Genomic DNA, 18,670 nt, shown 5'->3' with positions numbered 1-18,670 from the left:
AAGTTTAATCACTCAGGCTTAATGGATTTCAACTTGTTGTCATGGCCATATTTAGCTCTCACCATTCTCAAGTAAAAAAAAAACCTAAAACTATAAATTAATGAAGACTGTCGTGCACAGACCTGTGAAAACTCAAAGGTGTATGTTATAAAAGAGAATGAAATATTTATATATATAAAAATGAGACATGTAGTGTTCACATTTGTGGACAAAATACATCTACCCATTATTTTACTGTATAATTTGATGATAATACCTCTGTACATTCACATACAAGTGATAATTTAAATGTGCATTTCTACTATCTGTTTCTACTTGTAGCAGAGTATTTCCAATCTGTAGTATTGCTAGTTTTACTCTATAGATGAACATCTAAATAATACAAGAGATTTTGAGGACTGGGAGCAGGCCCAGGTAAGATGAGAAACTTAGTATCTATGGCTGTCACTTTGTGAAACAGTATTCATATCTGAAGTTCCCTCATAAAAAAAATAAAGCACAGGAGCAGTAAGAGACACAGTTTACATAAATAAACTGTGTTAGGGTTTCCTGGAATCCTATCAGTTCCTATCATTGTTTTTAGATTAGAACGGGACAATATTAAGATATATATTGTTTCATTTTCTGATGATAAGGATTGTTAATTAAACATCAATAAAATGTGCTGCTTTGGTTCTGTTGCTATATGCAATCTCCAAAGTAAATAGTCACTAAAATTAACAAATGTATTTGAGTACAAAGAAGTACAATTGTTGCCCCCAAACTGTGGTAGAAATATAATACCTCAGAATTGTACTTAACTAAATCTACTTGGTAACATTACATCACTAATTCAGTGACTACTCTACTGAAGTGAAACAAGTCTCTTTATCTCAACCAAAACTGGGAGGAGGACCTATTAACGTGGAGAACCAACTTCCGGTTGGTGACGCTTCCCTCGCGTGATGACGTTGTGAAACTCACCTGTACGTCGGGCCGTCGACGCCACACCTCCCGCACCTGTCCTCCGGGAGATTTAGGAGAAACTTTTCAAAACTGCTGGGACAGTCTGCTCGAGTCGGTGAGACAGCGAAGAAAGATTTCCAGGGCGGATTTTTTTTTAAAAAAAAAAAAGGAAGAAGAAGTTTGACGAATCCACAGAGAGTCACGTTCAGCCCCACGAGGAGGACGTTTACAGGTACGTTAGCTTCACTGCTGTCAAATGTTTCCTGGTGCTCAGGTAATAATAAAAGCATGGCTGTCAAGAGAGGTTTAGGAACAACTGAACGCTTTTACTTGAGTTATTTAAGAGAAACACGTTATAAATTGTGTAAATTAAAGTGCTATAAAGACCTTAAACCTCAAGATAAAAGGGGTTGGCTGCTAGCAAAGGAGCTAGCTCTGAGCATTTGCAGTGGTTTAGCCCAGAACCGGATATTTACAAGAAAGAGCCTGCTAGCTTCATCAGCTGTGGACATTTACAGGCTTAAATGTCAGCTGTGGTTGTTGTCATGCTTTGAGGTTTGTCAAATTATATTGTGGTGTGTGCTTGACAGAATAAATAGTGTGTGTGTGTGTGTGTGTGTGTGTGTGTGTGTGTGTGTGTGTGTGTGTGTTAGGGTTGGTGACTTCCAGCTGCAGCAGCCCCACTTTCCTCACCTTACCTGTTCTGCCACACTTGCAAGTTTCTACCTGCCTGTCAGAGAGTTTCACAATAGTTTCGACTCTGCATTCCCAAACAGCTGCGTCTTCTTTTCCTCTTGACTCCAATCAGAGTGTTTACTGATACACTGTTGTGATTAAGGGATGGGACCATGTAATCAGACTAAAATAAAAAAAGGTGGGTGGGGGGGGGGGGCTGCTGTTTTGGGAAACTTCCTGTGATTTGAGATCGAGTCCCAGATTTTCTAGCTACGTCAAGAACCATCATTACAGAAACCTGCTTGAAGAGAGCTGTGTGTGTGTGTGTGTGGATATATGTCTCTGTTGTACAGCATCACATTGATTCAGATTATTGTTGTCTTTGGTCCAACAAAACCATGTTTGGCATCAATTAAATGAAAGACATGTAAACTGTAAGCAGAATATAGAACAAAGACAAAGAGATAAAAGCTCATAAGTGAGAGTAAGAGTCATCAGATGCATATAAGCTCTGATATTGCTCTGAAACAGTCCTCATGGATTTGCAGCAATGGTATAATACACCCAGAGATTAAGTAAAGGTATACCTTGTTGTCAACACTGTGGTTAATCATGTGACAGTGTATACAATAATAATACCCAGCACTAATTTAAATGTAGTATATAGAGTCAGATTGAGGTGATCTGTGATGCTCCATCAGCCTCCAGGTAGCTTTAGGTGACACATGGTGCACTTGTTATTGTGTTGCATTCACTGTCCAATTTGTTTATTCTTAAACGCCATGGCACACAAAAGACTGATCACCTATGAATCTGTTTTCTTCAGTGTGCAGTCTTATAAAAAGTACCTTGAAGTCATACTTGGGTTAAAGTAAAGATGGCGTGTTGGAAAAGTGAAAGTCACTCATCCAAATAGCACTTAAGTAAAAGCGCTTAAAGCATCTGGTGTTACATGTACTTCAAGTGGAAAGACAACTTTTCCCCACATAGTGTTTCCAGGTGATAATATTGTTAGCGACGCTGTAGCAAAGACAAACAGATCATTTTCCTTATCTGAGTCACAGATAACAACAAAAAAAGGACAAAACTTGCGATCATTCAATCATTTTGTCGATAATGGTGATGTGAAAGCAGACAGAAACTGTGCCAGGCTGCCAACCTGACTGAACTTACAGATTCTTCCTTTTTCCTGTGAGAGCTTGAGCCCAGTGGCAGACAAATGTTTATAGTGATAGCAAGTTTTATAAGGAACTAGTCCGAACGCAGATGGTGTCATTATTCTGTCCATTAAATCGTGCCGTCAGCATTTACTTAATAATATGTTACAGCAGAAAACTTGTCTGTTACCTGTTTAAGTTTTTAAAAGTAATGTAACTGCTAACACATACACTTAAATCATACATATATTTAAATCACCTGTCACTGGATCCAATATTCATCCTTTTTCAGATGAGCAGAATTTAAATCTTTCTTTTCTATATACAATTTTTCAATGAAATACAACTTTAAAATGTGCAGTTTGCAATCTACAAAGTACTGTGTAACTAAAGTTATGAAATAAATGTAGTGGAATAAAAGTGAAAGGTAGCAGCATATATTTATGTAAAGTGCAAATACTTCAAAACTGTACTTAATTGTATGTACTTTGTTACATTCCATCATTGTTGGTGTATATTTCTTCATAACAAAGTGTGTGTGTGTGTGTGTATGTGTGTGGGTCCAGGCAGCCATTAAGTGTTCGTTTACTGTACTTAAACACTGTTGACAGTACATGCCATGATTGAGTAACTCCAGTGTGAGCGGGAGCTGCAGTACAAAGCTTCGTCCTGTGTAATTACAGCTGCTCTGTAAACCTCTGGAGTATTTGTCTTTCAGATCTCAAGACTCAGACAAAAAGCTTTGCTGTTCCTCATTAACCACAGACCCACTGTGTCTGAGTCCACTCCAGGCTTTAATAACCTCTCGGCCATTAATTTTTATTGGAGCAGGTTGTTTGCTTGATGCACTGTTGAAGAATTCCAGTTATGTGCCCCACTGAAAGTAGGCCTCTGTCCTCACAGTGAAGCTCCAAGTTAAGCTCTCGGCTAACCTGCGCAGGTGCTCTGGAGGCGGTAGTTTGCATGTCAGGCGGCCAACAGGAGTGGCTCCAGTTTAAAAATAAAGAAACCCAACCTACTCTACTGCTGAACAGACTTTTGTCCTGACACATGACTGAGTGATTATTTACCTACTCGAGGGGGCACACCTTCACAAAGCGTTTGCTTTAGTAACAGTAGTGCTTGTCTTCCGTTCTCTGTTTTCATCAGACTTGTGAATAATTCAGCACAGGTGTCCTGGCTGACCAGAGGACAGCTGTTCCACCCAGCTGAACCAGAGCAGCTGTTATGTAGCGACAGCTTTTGTAAGGCTGCATCCAATGATTATCGCCATTATCGATAAATCTGGTGATTATTTGCAAGATTTAACAAAGTCCATCAATGACAACGTCTTTTTCTATGTTAGAAATGGCAGAAAATCTCCATATTTGAGGGGTTAGAATCAACAGTTTCTGCCATCTTTGCATGAAGAATGACGTCAAAGATCAACTGATTATCAAAATAGTTGCTGATTGTTTTCGTTGCAGCTCTAGCCACATTTGTACAATCCAGACTGCGTTCTGTGCTTCAGGATTTGATAAGCCGTTTGATCTAGTTATCACTCTCTCTTCAACCTTCAGGTACAGAATGTTCCTCCCCTTTTGACTCCCTTTGGTACAAGTGAGTCTGTGACTGTAGTATTGAGCAGGCAGGACACTGATGAACAGAGTCGGACAGAAAAACACTGCAGCACACCCACGCTTTTTGGGTGCGCATCAATGCTGACCATGAAGGTCAAATACCGTGAGAGCTCTGTGTTGTCACAGTGTCATTTCCTGCTCCCGAAACCTCTCCGGGCCTGTGCAGGAACCCAGGAAACTTTACTCAGGACAAGCAGACCTATAGTGTAGCAAACACCCCGTCAATTATTAACGGCCCAGTGCTCTCATTCCCCCGAGGTAACCATAGCACCCAGCAGGCTGAAACTCAGCCAGCAGACTAGAAGCTGCTGCTGCCTTGTGGGAAAGACTACAAGTTAACCAACACACACACACACACACACACACATACCTCTGACAGTGGGAGCAAGTAGACCTATTTGACTTTATGAACCGGTCACACAGGGAATAATACTGATCATTACTCTGGAGTGATGGACACATCTGTGGGGAGCAGAGAAGAGTCCGCGTGTTGTTTTCATTTTCAGGATTTTAATCTGAATACTCTGAAGGGTCCTGCGGCCTCGTTCTTTGGATCGTTTGTCTTTCTTCTACTCTGAGAGCTGCATCAGTGACCGTGCGTGGCTGAGACGCTGACTACATTTTTGTCTGCATCCGTAACAGTCGGACGGGAAGTGACTGAGTTAATCAACAGGGTTTTCTTTTTTTAATCATCATGAATCTGACGCAGCGAATGAAACTACTGAAGCACTTTGGCTCTTTGCCCCCGGAGCCTAAACCACCACTGCTAGTGGTTCCTGTAAGTGGATGATGGTGATGTAGCGACAGCCTCTATTCAACCTCTTAATGCTCCAGCGCTGTCTGCATTGTTTTGTGTTGTCTTTTGTGTTGCGCTGTTTTCATTTCATCAACATATTTTACATTTTGTTAAACGCCACAGACCATTCGGCCGGTTCATCATTACAAATGCATGTTTTCTGGTCAAGATTTAGAGAAAGAGCATAAAATTATTTGAATTAAGATCAAAAAGTTATGTGATGTACTGCAGTTTATTTTCACAGATCTGACAACATAAACACTGATCACATGAGGATAAACTGTCTAAAGTAAAATTCTCATCCATCGGTGTGACTTGTTAATACATTTTGTCATCATTTTTTACATCTAGGGTTTCTAGATTCATTGAAAAAAGAAGATAATGTCAGGTGAAGGTTGGAATAAGGAAGTCACGATGTTCCTAATGACCAGTTCTCCTGTTGTTTACAGGGGCTCTGTGGAACGTCTGTGTTGTGCTGGGCGCTGGTCGTTTGTTTATCGAAGCGGGCCTCTTTTCTAAACTAATAATAAACACTATTGCTCTCTGTTAGCAGAGCAGAGTGAGAACGTGCTTAAAGTCACGTCCTTTAAACTGTCTCAGAAAATCTGACCGGAGTCCTTCACAAAGAAATCAACAGTCAAGCAGCATTAAACAACTTCAACAAATCATCCACAGGCTTGTGTAGACAACTGAGAGCGACAGGAAGGCCTCTTTTTTTTACGTCACGTTATAATCTGCTCATATATGGCCAATTAAAAAGGGATTAATACATGTACATTTCTGCAAAGACGCCCTTTAAATGGAAGTTTAACTGTCAGCTTGCCATTTTATGTTGACTAGTGGACTTTTTTCAAAGTAAGATGACACTTAAAACACTTAATACTGTAGGTAACAGATGCTTGTTTTTAATAACAACATCTTACTTGTAGACATGACATGACATTAAACGCAACTTATGTTTATATAAGCTAAATTGTGTACATTAATAAAACACCAGTTATTCGTTTAACTTGTTAGTGTTTCTGGTGCCGAGTAGTGAGTGTGGTGCTGTTTAACTCTTAACAGTGGAGAATATTTCTTTGTATGTGTAACTGACTTAAATGCAGCTGACGTAAAACTGTGTTGGTCATATTTTCTTTTTGAGTGTCCATGACATGTTTAAAAATCTGGGGTTTACTTTACCACTTTACACTGATGCAGCCCCCGTCACATTTAAGATACTTCCCCTCTGCTGATGTTTGTGTATGGAGATTTGTGTAAGGCCCTGCAGCTCCACCTTAAATCCAGGTTTATTGGAGGGCACTAGAGAGTGGCTGTGAGAGTGGGCAAAGGTGGGGGAGGAGCGCTCCAGGTGAGGTTTCTCCTAGATGCTTTTTTTTTTCTCTCTTCTCTCTGCCGAGAGAGAAACTCGATAGCCCGTCACATTAGGAATAATTTGAGCAGGAGAGTGTCAGGTTTCCATCATCTATACAGAGCTGATCTGAGGAGGAAGGAACTGAAGCTGGATGACTGTGGGATCTGTGATTGTTTAGCTTTTGGTGTTGCTGCCATATGGAATATAAAGAGCTGTCTGTTCATTGAGCGCCACAGGCCACAGGTGTTTTTGTTCAGCTTAGGGATCCCAGCGGGACATGGAAGTAAGGTTCAAGGACCAAGTGGTAAGTGGAGAGGGAGCAACACAAAGCATTTATAGCCTTACGGTATACCGCTGCCTGAAAGTAGCTAAAACATGGCTGTTTGAAATATGAACAAAGAGCATGAATTGATAGCGATATGAACGAGAATCTCTGCTAAAACTGAAGGTGCAGGAGTGTCAGGAAGGAGAAGAGGTTGTGGCCTTAAACCAGGCTCAGATCACGAGACTGGAAATCACCGTCAGCTTTCTTAATTTTATGGCTTTATTCAATCTGATAAACGTTGAGAGCTGCAACAGTTCTCCAATTCACCGATTAGAGGAAGATTTATCGCAACCGTTTTGATAATCGATACATCGTCTGTGTCATTTTCAAGCAATAATGTCAAACAGTTGCAAAGAATTCGCTGCTTTTCTTGTCATTCATGAGAGTAAATGAAGAGTTGTTGGGTTTTGGACTGCTGGTTGGAAAAAACAGCAATTTGAAGAAGACTCATCAGTTAGCAACTGTAGAGTTAGAGGACTTAGTTCATGACAGTCTGATTCATCAAAACGTCTAATTTGTGACTGACTTTGAATGGTTTTCAGTGCAGTCACATGTTGACCTGCTTTGCTCCAAAACCGTAATTGTTTCTAGAAATCTCGAGGTGTTTTTAGGAAATTCCCTCGACTGACAGCTGATTGCAATGGCGATGATTTGCATATTTTTCTTTCTTTAACTTCAGTAGCAGATGAGAATTTAGGTCAATAGTGATTTCCTCTTGTTGAACAGCACTGCAGAGTTAAAGTTTAACCAACTGTGCCATCAGTGTGCTGAGGTTCGCCGGCTCCTCCTGGATATAGGTCAGTGCATTACTTCTGTGTTGCAACAGTATTTTAACAAAGTTGTCCCCTCGTGAAGTTGTTTTACAGTCATGTTTGCTCCTTGCTCATCATCTTATTCATTCGTTACCGCTGCTCCATCTGGATTATCATCCTTGTTTGACTTGTGTGCTCAAAGTAACTGCAGTGAAACTACAAACAGACATCTTCGAGTTTCATCTTAGATTAGAATTATGCTGCAGCTCGTCGTGCAGTTTGAAATTCCACAGCCAGCTTCGACTTGAGCGATCGGTTCAGTTGCTGGTTTTTCCTCTGTCAGGTTAATGATTAACTTGTTCAAACAAATGGTCTACTGTTCACAGGTCACACTGTACACCTGCGCTCGCGGTTACCTCCTCCAACGAGTTTGAGATTTTTGCGGTGATCATATGTGAAATTTCTACCGCTTAAAGATTAAGACAGTGAAACCAGGGCTTCAATCGGTTAGTTATGTGGTCCATAAATATAAGAAAATGGTTAAAATATGTTGATCAGTGTTTTCCAAAGACCAAGATAACACCCTTAAATGTCTTGTTTTTATCCCACAACCCAAATATAATCAGTTTACCTTCATAGAGAAGTAAAGAAACCAGACAATTTCCCATTTAAGAAGCTGGAATCAGGTTTTTTTTTGTTTTTGTTTATTTCTTAAAAAGTTCCTCAAACTGATTAATCTGTTATTTCAAATAGTTGGCAATTACCTTAATAGTTTACAACTAATCAGTCAATTGTTGCAGCGTTAATTGACTTACTTTAAAAAAAAAAAAAAGATCTTGGAGGATCAGTGAATTAAATTTGTGTGTTCAGATGATGTGTGTGTGTGTGTGACAGGATATGAGGTACATGGCTGATGTTTGAGCTCTGTGAATTCCTTGAAGTTGTAAATGTCATCCGTGCTGCACTACGAGTGTCAACAGATGTCACTCTCTTGTACTCGTGCATGTGTGTTTGAACAAGTTGGGGGTTTTTTTCACTTGACAACAACACTTCTTGTGTGTCTTTAACTAGAGGAGCTGGCCTTACCCGTAACTCAACTTCCCTCGTTGATGAAATATAGTTGAAGGACAGCCCCCGCTTTGTCTTTGCCTGCTTTTGAAAATAGCTAGTATGTGGAAAATGATAAACACGAGAGGCATTTGTTCATGTTAGTGCGGCGAATAACCGCGTGTGATTTGTTGTGGGGCAAGAAACTAACAAAAATTGAAAATCAATCAAAATGTTTTGGGACAGAAATGTAGAAATTTGCTCAACACAGGTGCGACAAACGTCAAGTCCAGTTTTCTTATTGCACTGCGATACAGCATCAGATAACCAACGTGACCAAAGAGGTTTCACAGAAATAACCTAGTGGTTAAAAAAATATTGACTGGAGATAACTTGAATGCTCTGCTGTGTCACCAGCCTCCAGGTCCAAGTGAAATGTAGCTGCTTCACTTTAGGAGGATATATCCTCTAGAATAGGGCTGCAACTAACTAATTTTCAATTAATAAGCCAATTTTGTTAATGATGGATTAATCTATTAAATGTCCAAACCTTTTTTTAAAGCCCAAAGTGACGTCTTTAAATTGAAGCCTCTCCATTTATGAGAAAGAAAGTAGTACATTCTGGCATTTAAGAAGCTGCAACCAGCAGCAGATGTTTAACATTTTGTCTTGAAAAATTACTGACAGAATTAATTGATTATTGAAACAGACAGTTATTTATTCTTTCAGTCAACTAATTAACAAATCGTTGCCTTGTCAACAAACAGTTTTGTGACACAATACATGACAGTTCACTGAATATTTTGGTGTTTTGGAAAGTTACAATGAGCGTTTTTCATGTAATTTTTAGGCCAAACAAGAAATCAATCAAGAAAAAAATTGTCCAGTTTATCGATGTTGTAAATAACTGTCAGTTGCAGCCCTTGTTGTTCTGTATGCAATGTTTTTTAATGTGTACCCCGTCTGAACAAGCCTCAGGTGCAATACATTGTCAGCGTCACAGTGACAGAGCACACACACACATACACAGACATAGGTAGGTAGGTAGGTAGGTAGGTAGGTATAGGTAGCCCCTCCTCCATACCGGTCAGGCAGGATTGAGGCAGGTGACAGCATGCTGAGATCAGGTTGTACACACACTCTTCCTACTCCGCAGGCTCAACCGTCCTCCCTGTAATAACCTGGATTATTAGGATTCATAGTTTATGATTTCATATTGTCTCATTTAAATACTTATTTGCTCAATCTGTTCTCATCATTGTTGTTTGTGTTTTTTCTCTTTTTTTTTTCTTCTTTCCAGAAACCAGGCATGGAGGAGCTAACAATATGGGAGCAACATACAATAACACTAAACAAAGTAAGTGGTTGTTCAGTCAACATATGACGTGTGTGATCGGGGTTGTGGTTGGATTTTGGTGAAGACATTGATGTGTTTTCCATAAGAAAATAAATAAATAAATGAATAAATACACAAAATCTGCAAGAAACTGAAGTAAATCTGAAGTGCAGACCACTTGATCTTTGCCTCAGTGTGGTTTGGTCTGTGCACTCTGGCTGCACAAACAGAAGTGAAAGTGGAGCCTGGATGTATGGCACAGAGGAAGTTTCAGTATTGTTTCCAAGGTTATTGTCAAAGGTCTTGCGGGGGTTTGAGCAGGGCCGAGCTTCAGACCTCTCAGTTTCACAGCACAGACTCCAGATGGAATTCACAGCGACACACCCAGCGGCTCTTCGCTGTCCCGCCTCTGAGCGCCGCTGGAATGTGCTCCGTCTCCCTCTATCTCTACACTGCATCTGCAACACATGCCCACACTCTGCCTGCTTACTCTCCTGCATTCTTTCTCTACGTTCATGTCACTTGCTGTCATTTTCCATCCGTCTGAAAGCCTGTTTATCATTATTTTTCTTCTCTCATAATGACAGGATTCCAAACTGGGGTTCGGCTTTGCCATATCAGGAGGCAAAGACAAGCCACACCCAGATACCGGGGACACCACTGTGGTGGTGTCAGATGTGCTGCCAAATGGACCAGCCATGGGACGACTGTTGTAAGTTGACCATCGCTCTGACAGGATGCTAGGAACCTTAGAATTAGGACTTGACTCTAAACATAAAAAAAGCACACAGTCATACATATGTAGATGTAATGCCTTTATACACCAGGAACATGATGAGTAAACAACATAAAAATGCAAATATCTTGCATCAAATGTATTCTTACTGTCAGTGATGCAAATTTGCATCAGCTGACAGTAATACTTAAAAATATGATGCTGGAGCTCAGAAAAAGTGACCTTGCTACAAGGAAAACAAAATGATGTCACTATTTGCAGCATATTTACTTTAGTGTGATAAGTGACAACTGTAACTATTAACTCTTCTATAAATTGATTTCGTTATTAGGTGCTTGTGTATAAAATGTCAGAAAATGGTAAAAAAAAAAAAAAAAAAACTGTCAAAGAGGAGGAAATAAACCAGATTTAAGAAACTTGAAGCAGAGAATTTTGACTTCTATTTTCCACAAGAAATTACTGATTGATTGAACAGATGATGGTGCATGATCGATTAATCATTGCAGCTCTAGTTTAAAGGGTTTTAAACTGATGGTTTGTGAGCCGACCATCAGAACCAGACTCACATGTGTGTGTTTGCTTTGCTTGTGCTCTGCAGTACCAAAGACCAAATCGTCATGGTCAACGGGGTGTCGATGGAGAACGTCCACTCCAACTACACCATTCAGACTCTCAGGTCCAGCGGCAAGACTGCTAACATAGTAAGTATGGAAGAAATGTCTTCTAATCTGTCATGTTTTACTGTTAGGACATGTATCTAAATCTGTCCATGTTTCTCTCAAGACAGTGAAACGTCCTCGCAAGATCCAGATCCCAGCGACCACTAGGCCGACTCGGGCTGCCTCCCATTCCAACCTGCTGGATGCAGACCCCCCCAGACGAACGCGGCGCTACTCAGACGGCAGCGACAACAGAGACGACAACCGCTACCGTCCCCGCGCCCGAAGCAACACGCCAGACCGCAATGGGCACGGAAACACACTACCTCTGATGTCGTCGGGGTACAAAAGGCTGCCGTATCAGGATGTTCCAGAGAAACCCATCAGAACTACACTGCTTAAAAAGAAAATCACAGATGGTAAGACTTCACAGAGCCGGGAAAGATGCGCTATGAATTACTGATTTCTGATGGGATTCTTGTCTTCCTCCTCCTGCAGAGTATGGATTGAAGCTGGGCAGTCAGATCTTCATCAAGCACATGACGGAAACAGGCCTGGCTGCGAAGGAGGGAACTCTGCAGGAGGGAGACCTCATTCTCAAGGTGAACCTTAGGACCTGGATGATTGATCTAAAACCGCTGTGTCAATACACGAACAACATCTTTCCTCGTCTTTTCATGTTAATCATTTTAACTCCCTCAATCAGATCAATGGCATGACGACAGAGAATTTATCCCTGCTGGAGACCAAACACCTGGTGGAGAAGAGCAGGGGCAAACTGACCATGACCGTCCTCAGAGACGAGCGCAAGTTCCTGGTCAGCATCCCAGAGGTGGAGGACAGCGCCCCCAACAGCGAGGACGACCGCCGCCAGAACAGCAGCTCCGAACTGGAGGGTGAGAGAGATGATGATGGAGAGAGAGGGGGAGGGAAGGTGGGGTATTAAATGTGAGCATGGTGGGCTGAGGTGAGACTAAAAAACAGCTCTGAACTACAGTGTGTAAGCAGAGAGAAATCATTGGTGTTAACTAAATTAAAGTGTTTCGTGTTTCCCATCAGACATTTCAGACCTTGACGAGGATATCCCCACTCACAGAACGTCTCGTCATCCCACCAGAGAGAAACGGACACGCAGGTACACGCCACAACCACCACGCCTCTAATACTGATAGACTTAGATTGAGACTTATCAAAAAAATAAAGGCACAAAAGAATTCCGGTATCTTTTTTTCTTTATGCAGAACAAGAGCTGAGCTTCCTCCAGCCAAGTCTCGCGATTCATCACCGGTGCGCTCCACCTTGACTCGGCCTCCAGCAAGAACTCACGCCTCTCGCAGAGGTTGGTCCAGCCGAGGATGTTCATCCTCAGAAGACACTACATTAATATTTTGTTTGATACAAAGTAGAGCTGTGTTTTTATTCGTTTGTTGGCAAAGGTTTAATGCATCTGTAAGTGCTAGAAGTCACGTTGAGATTGAAATCCCAAAGATGCCGGTCGTAATGAGGTTTCTGTTGATTATTGCTCCTCCAGCTCCATCTGAGTCGGAGTCGGACCGCAGTGCCTCCCCTCCTCCTCCTGTCAGGAGAAACAGTCTGGACATGAAGGATCACTCCAGCAAATACAAGTCAGTTCCATCTCAAAACATCCATTTTCAGCACACTGCGTGTATATCAGACTTGCATTTGACTCTTTTATAGCAACCTGTTCATCTGTGGAAACATTTAGACTTATTTCAGTTTCAGTTTTAGTCTGACTGAATTATTTTTAGTCGATAGTAGAGTGGAGGTGGAGTAACAATCATTCCTTTCATTCCTCTGCATTGTCAGTTGATGCTCACCACATCTGAAGTCTTTGTCAAGCACATATATTCTTGTAAAACCAAATAATTTTTTTTCCAGCAGTGATCTAGTAATCTATCTCTGATTTCTGGGTTTTTCTTAATCCCATAATCTTGCTTGAGTGAACTTTGTGGTTACAGAACACAGACACACAACAAATATCAAATAAGGAAAGGAAGGAAACACCTTTTTGGTTTGCTCTTTCTCCAGAAGTCTGTCTGGTATGTCCACCCTCCCCAACCCCCGGTCGGCTCCTGCCGTCCATAACTGGCCCACCAGTCGCCCCACCTCCTCCGCCTCGCGGCCTCGTAAACCCGTGTCAGATTCCGACTCTGACCGCAGCGTGTCCCCTCGACCGCGCAGAGAGAGTCCCCGCCCAGACAGCAGATACAAGTAAGGATGAAGCTTGATGCATGAGAAATTAAATCACCTTTACCACCACATGTATACCAACCGTCTTTTCCTCACACCTCTTCTCCCCTCCAGAGTTCTCCCTGATCTGCCCCACGCTGGCCTGAGAGCCTCGCCCATCACTATTCGCCCAGAGCCACCGAGGAGGGTCAGCTCTCCTTTCAGAGGCCCACCCCCAGGTCAGTGAACACACACACACACACACACAAACTTCCTTGTGGAAATACACACTTTGACAATATTGGTTTAATCTTTGAATGTTTGCTGCTGAACATCTGTTAACAGTCAAATAAAGCAAAAGCATGAAAGGTGCTCTGTGCAGCGGAAACACTACACGCACTAACTTTGAAATGGTATTAAACACTGTGGCCAGAGTGTGATAAGTAATATTACAAAAGTAAAGTAGTTGTTACTCTATGCTGCAGCAGGGTGAAATCGACACATAAGGCGGTTTTGTTTCCATAAACGTTGTCCTCCTTGTTCTCAGACTCTGAGTCCGAGTCAGACGACGGCACCTCGGCGCCTCCTCAGAGGCACAGCACCACCTACAGTCAGGACTCCCTCAGCAGATACAGGTACAGATGAAGGCCCGCCCAAACCCCCCACCCCCCCTCCCTGAAACCCAACCAGATGTCACGGACTGGGACACTGAGCAGACTGTGCACGCCTCCCCGTCATTAAAATTAGCTAATTGCATGTGTTTACTTAGTTTGATAAACTTAAATTACTAATATGTCTCGTTGATTTTTATTGATTTGCTCATTTTGTGGCTGAAGTCTCATTTTGTAGCCTTTGGTTTTTTTGCTTGATTTGTGTTTGTGACTGTGTACCTTGTGTTTTGTGTTTGTTAACCAATGAAATAAAAGTGACTTCCACTGAACATGTCCCTCTCCTGTATGTGGCGATTAAACAGAGGACACTTATCACTGAAGCAACAGTAATTCCAATCAAACATCTGACGAAACAGTTCTGCCATTCCATAAAATCTGCATGTTTTAAGTCAGCATGTTAAAAATCAATAGCATATGAGCTCAAACAAGACAACTGACATGACTGAATGATTAATTTTGATCAGTTACAAACCAGTAAAGCATCAAAGAGAGAGCTTCCCTCAGAGACTCTAAGGTGAATATTCAACATTTCAGTCTCACCCTCTCATCAATAATCATCATATTAGCCACGCGTCCCCCCCTCTCCAAACGTAACTGAGATTTGTTGTCTTCCTCCTCCCTCACTCCCGCCTCCCTCTGTTCTCTTGCAGAGTCCTACCAGACGTGGCTGTGGAGCCGCCGAAGTGGAGCGTCACCAGTGCCACTGCCAGCAATCCACCACAGAAAGGTTTGTGTCATTGACCATTGGCATTAATGTAGAAGGAGCTGCGTGTGTGTTACTCAATATATTTTCTCACTGAGTTGACTGAATGTTTTTTGCAGACATACTCATTTACATTTTTTTTTTTTTTTTTGAGCCTGTGACCGATGAATTGTTGGCAAAATGCATCCAAAATGATGTGCAGATGTGTGAAGTTGTTTACATACTTCATTGATCTTCACAGCTCCTTCAGAGTCTGAATCGGAGGCCAGCTACGCATCCGTCCCTCGCAGGGAATCTACAGACAGCACAAACTCCAACACGGCTCCAAACCGATACAGGTGAGAGATGCCGTGAGAGCTGTAGTCAGACGTTGACTCCCTCCGACATGTTTGGTTGGCTCAGTCCTATTATGTGTCCTAGTAAGCTGTGTCACTGAGTGAGGATACACAATACCAGAACCCCAGAACCAACTCACCTAAATGTAATGAAGCCATCGTTAATATTATGAATTACACCTGTGCTCTTCCTGCTTTGACGGGTCAAAATATCTGCAGTGAAATGGTTCTACAGCTGAAACCTAACTCTGAACTCATCATACGTACCTAAATGTAACATCACCCGACACTGTTGACAGTAAAGCAGCAGTCTATTGGTCGTAACCTGAGCACGTGCTTCAGAATATGAGCAGGTCATATGATATGTCTGTTGTCAAATATTTGTTGATGGTAAACTGAAATTTTGAGACAATTTGTCTTCAGTGTCGCATGTCGTTATACAGAGTATATAGTAGATACATACGCAGCAATAAACATGCAGTAGTGTTACTGAAGAAGTCTTTATCACAGTGTGAGTTCAGGTAAGTGAAGTGCTCTTTTAGGTAAGACTGACACTGGTTATCCTGGAGAACATTTGAAAAGTGAATATTTAAAGGTAAAAATACCAAAGTCAAGACATTAAAATCAATCTTACGGCCTTTATTTTTTTCCTGGGGGAGTAACCCCTCACAATGACATCGAGTCAAACAAAATAAAGAAAAAACAATTACAAGGAGAAATGCTGTCAAAAGATAAAAGTAGGTTGGTAATAAAAGCTAAAACCATAAAGAAACATACACATTTGAATTATGTAAAATAACCTTCAGTTACATAAAAGCCCAAAAACGTTCCAATCATGTGAAATGGGTATGATTTAAATAATGTCAATGGTCAAAAAAATACAGATATTTAAAACCATTACAACCAGAAATTGATTTAAATGTGTTGCTGTAATTTGTGCCAAGAGTCTGGGGCACTAGAATCAAAAAGCAGTTAGGACTGAGAAAGCCCTGAAGCATTAGCCAGTGAGATGAACGGGTCTGATGAAGCCCAACTGAGATGGGGAAACTGTTGTGCTGGCGAATGTAACATGAATTAGTGTGCTATGAACACAGAATACAATAAACTTTAGTCTTTGGTGCAGAAAACACTTGGCACAGTTGAAGTGAGACGTATGAGCGCACCATGTAGATTACCGCCTCACTGTGGGGACGTGTGAAGTGACACTGACAGGATGTCGGACTGGTTCAACTGCTTTACACTTAGTAAAACACTTTGTACACAATGATGACACATGACATGACTTCCTGCAGGGATTGCATCATATAATGCTTCAACAACATTTAAGAGTAGGATATTTATTCAGCGATCTCACGCTGGACAGTTCAACAAAACAAGCATTCAGTGTTTTATTAGAAGATGACCAAGAGGGTTAAAATGACATGTTGTTGTGCATTACATGTATTCGTCTTCTTCTCTCAGAGTCCTGCCTGAGATGAAAACCACTCCAGTTGCCGTGAAGCGGGAGTCTTCTCGTCGCGCCCCATCACCCGCCAGACCACCTCCTGATGGTCAGTACACACACCCCCTCCCTCTCCTCCTCTGTGTTGTCATCTAGGAATATGTCGGTCCTGACCACAGTACCTGTTGTGTCTTTATTTCCTTCAGAGTCGTCTGACTCAGATGAGCTGTCTCAACTCAGGCGGTCTGGGAGCTCTGAGCGAGGGGAGAGCCAGCGTCGGTACGACTGACCACACACTTCAAACAGTTGTTCTGCGGTTACAAAACTTTAAACTCTTTCAGAACTTTCTCTTGGTTCTGGTGCTGTTTTAGGTGTGGAAGTGTAATTGCACAAATATGACAGACTGATGTTTTCTCCACCTCACAGCGTGACTCATGTTCCTCGTCCCGCTAATGGAACCGGTACCATCAAGTCTGGGATTTCGGTGAAGAGCAACCCACCACTCGACTGTAAGGAGTTTGATGATCGATTTATTAGTGATTGATTAATCAAAAAGAAGTCTAACTTATGTCTCCTTATCTCTTCTAGCCAAGACTGCCGAAGAGCCCATCTACTCCCTACCTCCGGATTCTTACCCATCGTCTAATCCAGGGTGAGTAATCTACATTTACATGGATGACAACATGTATGAAATACATCTCAACAGAAATACACATAATAAACATATCTCCTCCTCGTTCTCAGGTACAGCTCAGACCTTCAGACAGTGTCTTTCGTGAAGGAGGGCAGCGTTGGTCTGAGGCTGGTGGGGGGAAATGATGTCGGCATATTCGTAGGTGGAGTTCAGCCAAACAGCCCCGCCTATGAACAGGGAATGAAAGAGGGCGACCAGATCATGCAGGTGAGATTGTACACCTTCCAGTAGGCCATTTTATACCTTAACAGTAATGAAAGGGATTCAGCCCAAAATCAGAAATGCATGTTCATCCTCTTACCTCTAGGGCTATTCATCCATCTAGATAAATTGCAGAGTTTTGGAGATATCCGGCATAGAGGTGTCTGTCTTCTCTCAACTACGAGTGTCTCTTACATGAGTGCATGCTTCTTTCTGCGCCGTGATAACGGCCAGATAGGTGTAGTTTGGTAGGAAGAAAAATAGTTCCTACATGAAACTGCTCACAACAAGGTCTGTGGATTATCTTGATTAACCGGGTCATGGTTCTCAGCTGAGTGCCATCTAGTTCCATTATATTGGAGAGAAGGCAGACATTGCTATAGCCGATATTTCCAAAACGAGGCAACACACCACAAAACAATCAAAATGTACAAATAGCTTTACAGGTAAACAGGAGTATAAACATGTATTTTTTTATGTTTTTTAATGTTTATTTCAACATATAGGACTTGAAACTCTGTTTAAAGATCAACTACAGATCCTTTTTCAGCATGTTAGCTCAAGATCTTGGAGAAATTGCATCAGTCTACCAAAAATTACTACAGGTCACCATGAATCAGCACAATTTCTGTTGTGTTCACATCAGATCTCCCTGCCAGCTGAGCTTCAGGAAGTCGAAGTGATATCAAATTTGGTTACAGCGAGTTGTGTAATCTACAGAACTCAGTTGTAAGATGCCTTTTTGCATCATTTTATTAAAATTATTTTAACATGAACTATTCTGACATCTTTCTTCCCCAGGTGAATAAGGTTGATTTTGGTCATTTCACACGAGAGGAGGCAGCCAACTTCCTCCTGAACATCAAGAAGGGAGAGCCGGTTCAAATCTGCACTCAGCACAAGATGGACAGTAAGTTTGTCGCTCAGTCGCTTAGATGATAATCATGGGTAAAGATACCATTGATTAGTGGTCTTAACTTTCTTCGTTTCCGCAGTTTATAAGAAGATCATCAAGTCCAACCTAGCCGACAACT

The 18,670-nt window shown here is 41.7% G+C and overlaps 1 protein-coding gene across 4 annotated transcripts in view; it reads left to right on the top strand.

The window, feature by feature from the left end:
• The first annotated feature begins 952 nt into the window (after nucleotides 1-952).
• Nucleotides 953-18,670, top strand: part of tjp3 (tight junction protein 3) — a 25,292-nt gene continuing 7,574 nt past the window's right edge. Inside the window, exons 1-22 of one of the 4 annotated variants that reach the window (XM_037114433.1) lie at nucleotides 953-1,177; nucleotides 9,971-10,027; nucleotides 10,594-10,718; nucleotides 11,341-11,443; nucleotides 11,526-11,820; nucleotides 11,900-12,003; nucleotides 12,108-12,297; nucleotides 12,461-12,536; nucleotides 12,643-12,740; nucleotides 12,933-13,026; nucleotides 13,451-13,633; nucleotides 13,727-13,830; nucleotides 14,139-14,226; nucleotides 14,913-14,989; nucleotides 15,207-15,303; nucleotides 16,762-16,850; nucleotides 16,948-17,020; nucleotides 17,168-17,250; nucleotides 17,330-17,393; nucleotides 17,486-17,642; nucleotides 18,438-18,546; nucleotides 18,632-18,670. The exon at nucleotides 18,632-18,670 is cut by the window's right edge and continues 181 nt beyond it. In XM_037114433.1, coding sequence (XP_036970328.1) covers nucleotides 9,980-10,027; nucleotides 10,594-10,718; nucleotides 11,341-11,443; nucleotides 11,526-11,820; nucleotides 11,900-12,003; nucleotides 12,108-12,297; nucleotides 12,461-12,536; nucleotides 12,643-12,740; nucleotides 12,933-13,026; nucleotides 13,451-13,633; nucleotides 13,727-13,830; nucleotides 14,139-14,226; nucleotides 14,913-14,989; nucleotides 15,207-15,303; nucleotides 16,762-16,850; nucleotides 16,948-17,020; nucleotides 17,168-17,250; nucleotides 17,330-17,393; nucleotides 17,486-17,642; nucleotides 18,438-18,546; nucleotides 18,632-18,670 — 2,296 coding nt within the window. In that variant the 5' untranslated portion in view covers nucleotides 953-1,177; nucleotides 9,971-9,979. Of the gene's footprint in view, nucleotides 1,178-4,769; nucleotides 5,175-6,583; nucleotides 6,851-9,970; nucleotides 10,028-10,593; nucleotides 10,719-11,340; nucleotides 11,444-11,525; nucleotides 11,821-11,899; nucleotides 12,004-12,107; nucleotides 12,298-12,460; nucleotides 12,537-12,642; nucleotides 12,741-12,932; nucleotides 13,027-13,450; nucleotides 13,634-13,726; nucleotides 13,831-14,138; nucleotides 14,227-14,912; nucleotides 14,990-15,206; nucleotides 15,304-16,761; nucleotides 16,851-16,947; nucleotides 17,021-17,167; nucleotides 17,251-17,329; nucleotides 17,394-17,485; nucleotides 17,643-18,437; nucleotides 18,547-18,631 lie in introns of those variants that run through there. The other 3 variants (XM_037114434.1, XM_037114431.1, XM_037114432.1) reach the window with 3 other exon arrangements.

Source organism: Acanthopagrus latus, chromosome 11 (genome assembly GCF_904848185.1).
Source record: "Acanthopagrus latus isolate v.2019 chromosome 11, fAcaLat1.1, whole genome shotgun sequence".
In the NCBI taxonomy this organism is placed as follows: Eukaryota; Metazoa; Chordata; class Actinopteri; order Spariformes; family Sparidae; genus Acanthopagrus; species Acanthopagrus latus.
Note: the sequence above shows the minus strand (reverse complement) of the source record. Positions and strands in the feature narration are given on the sequence as shown.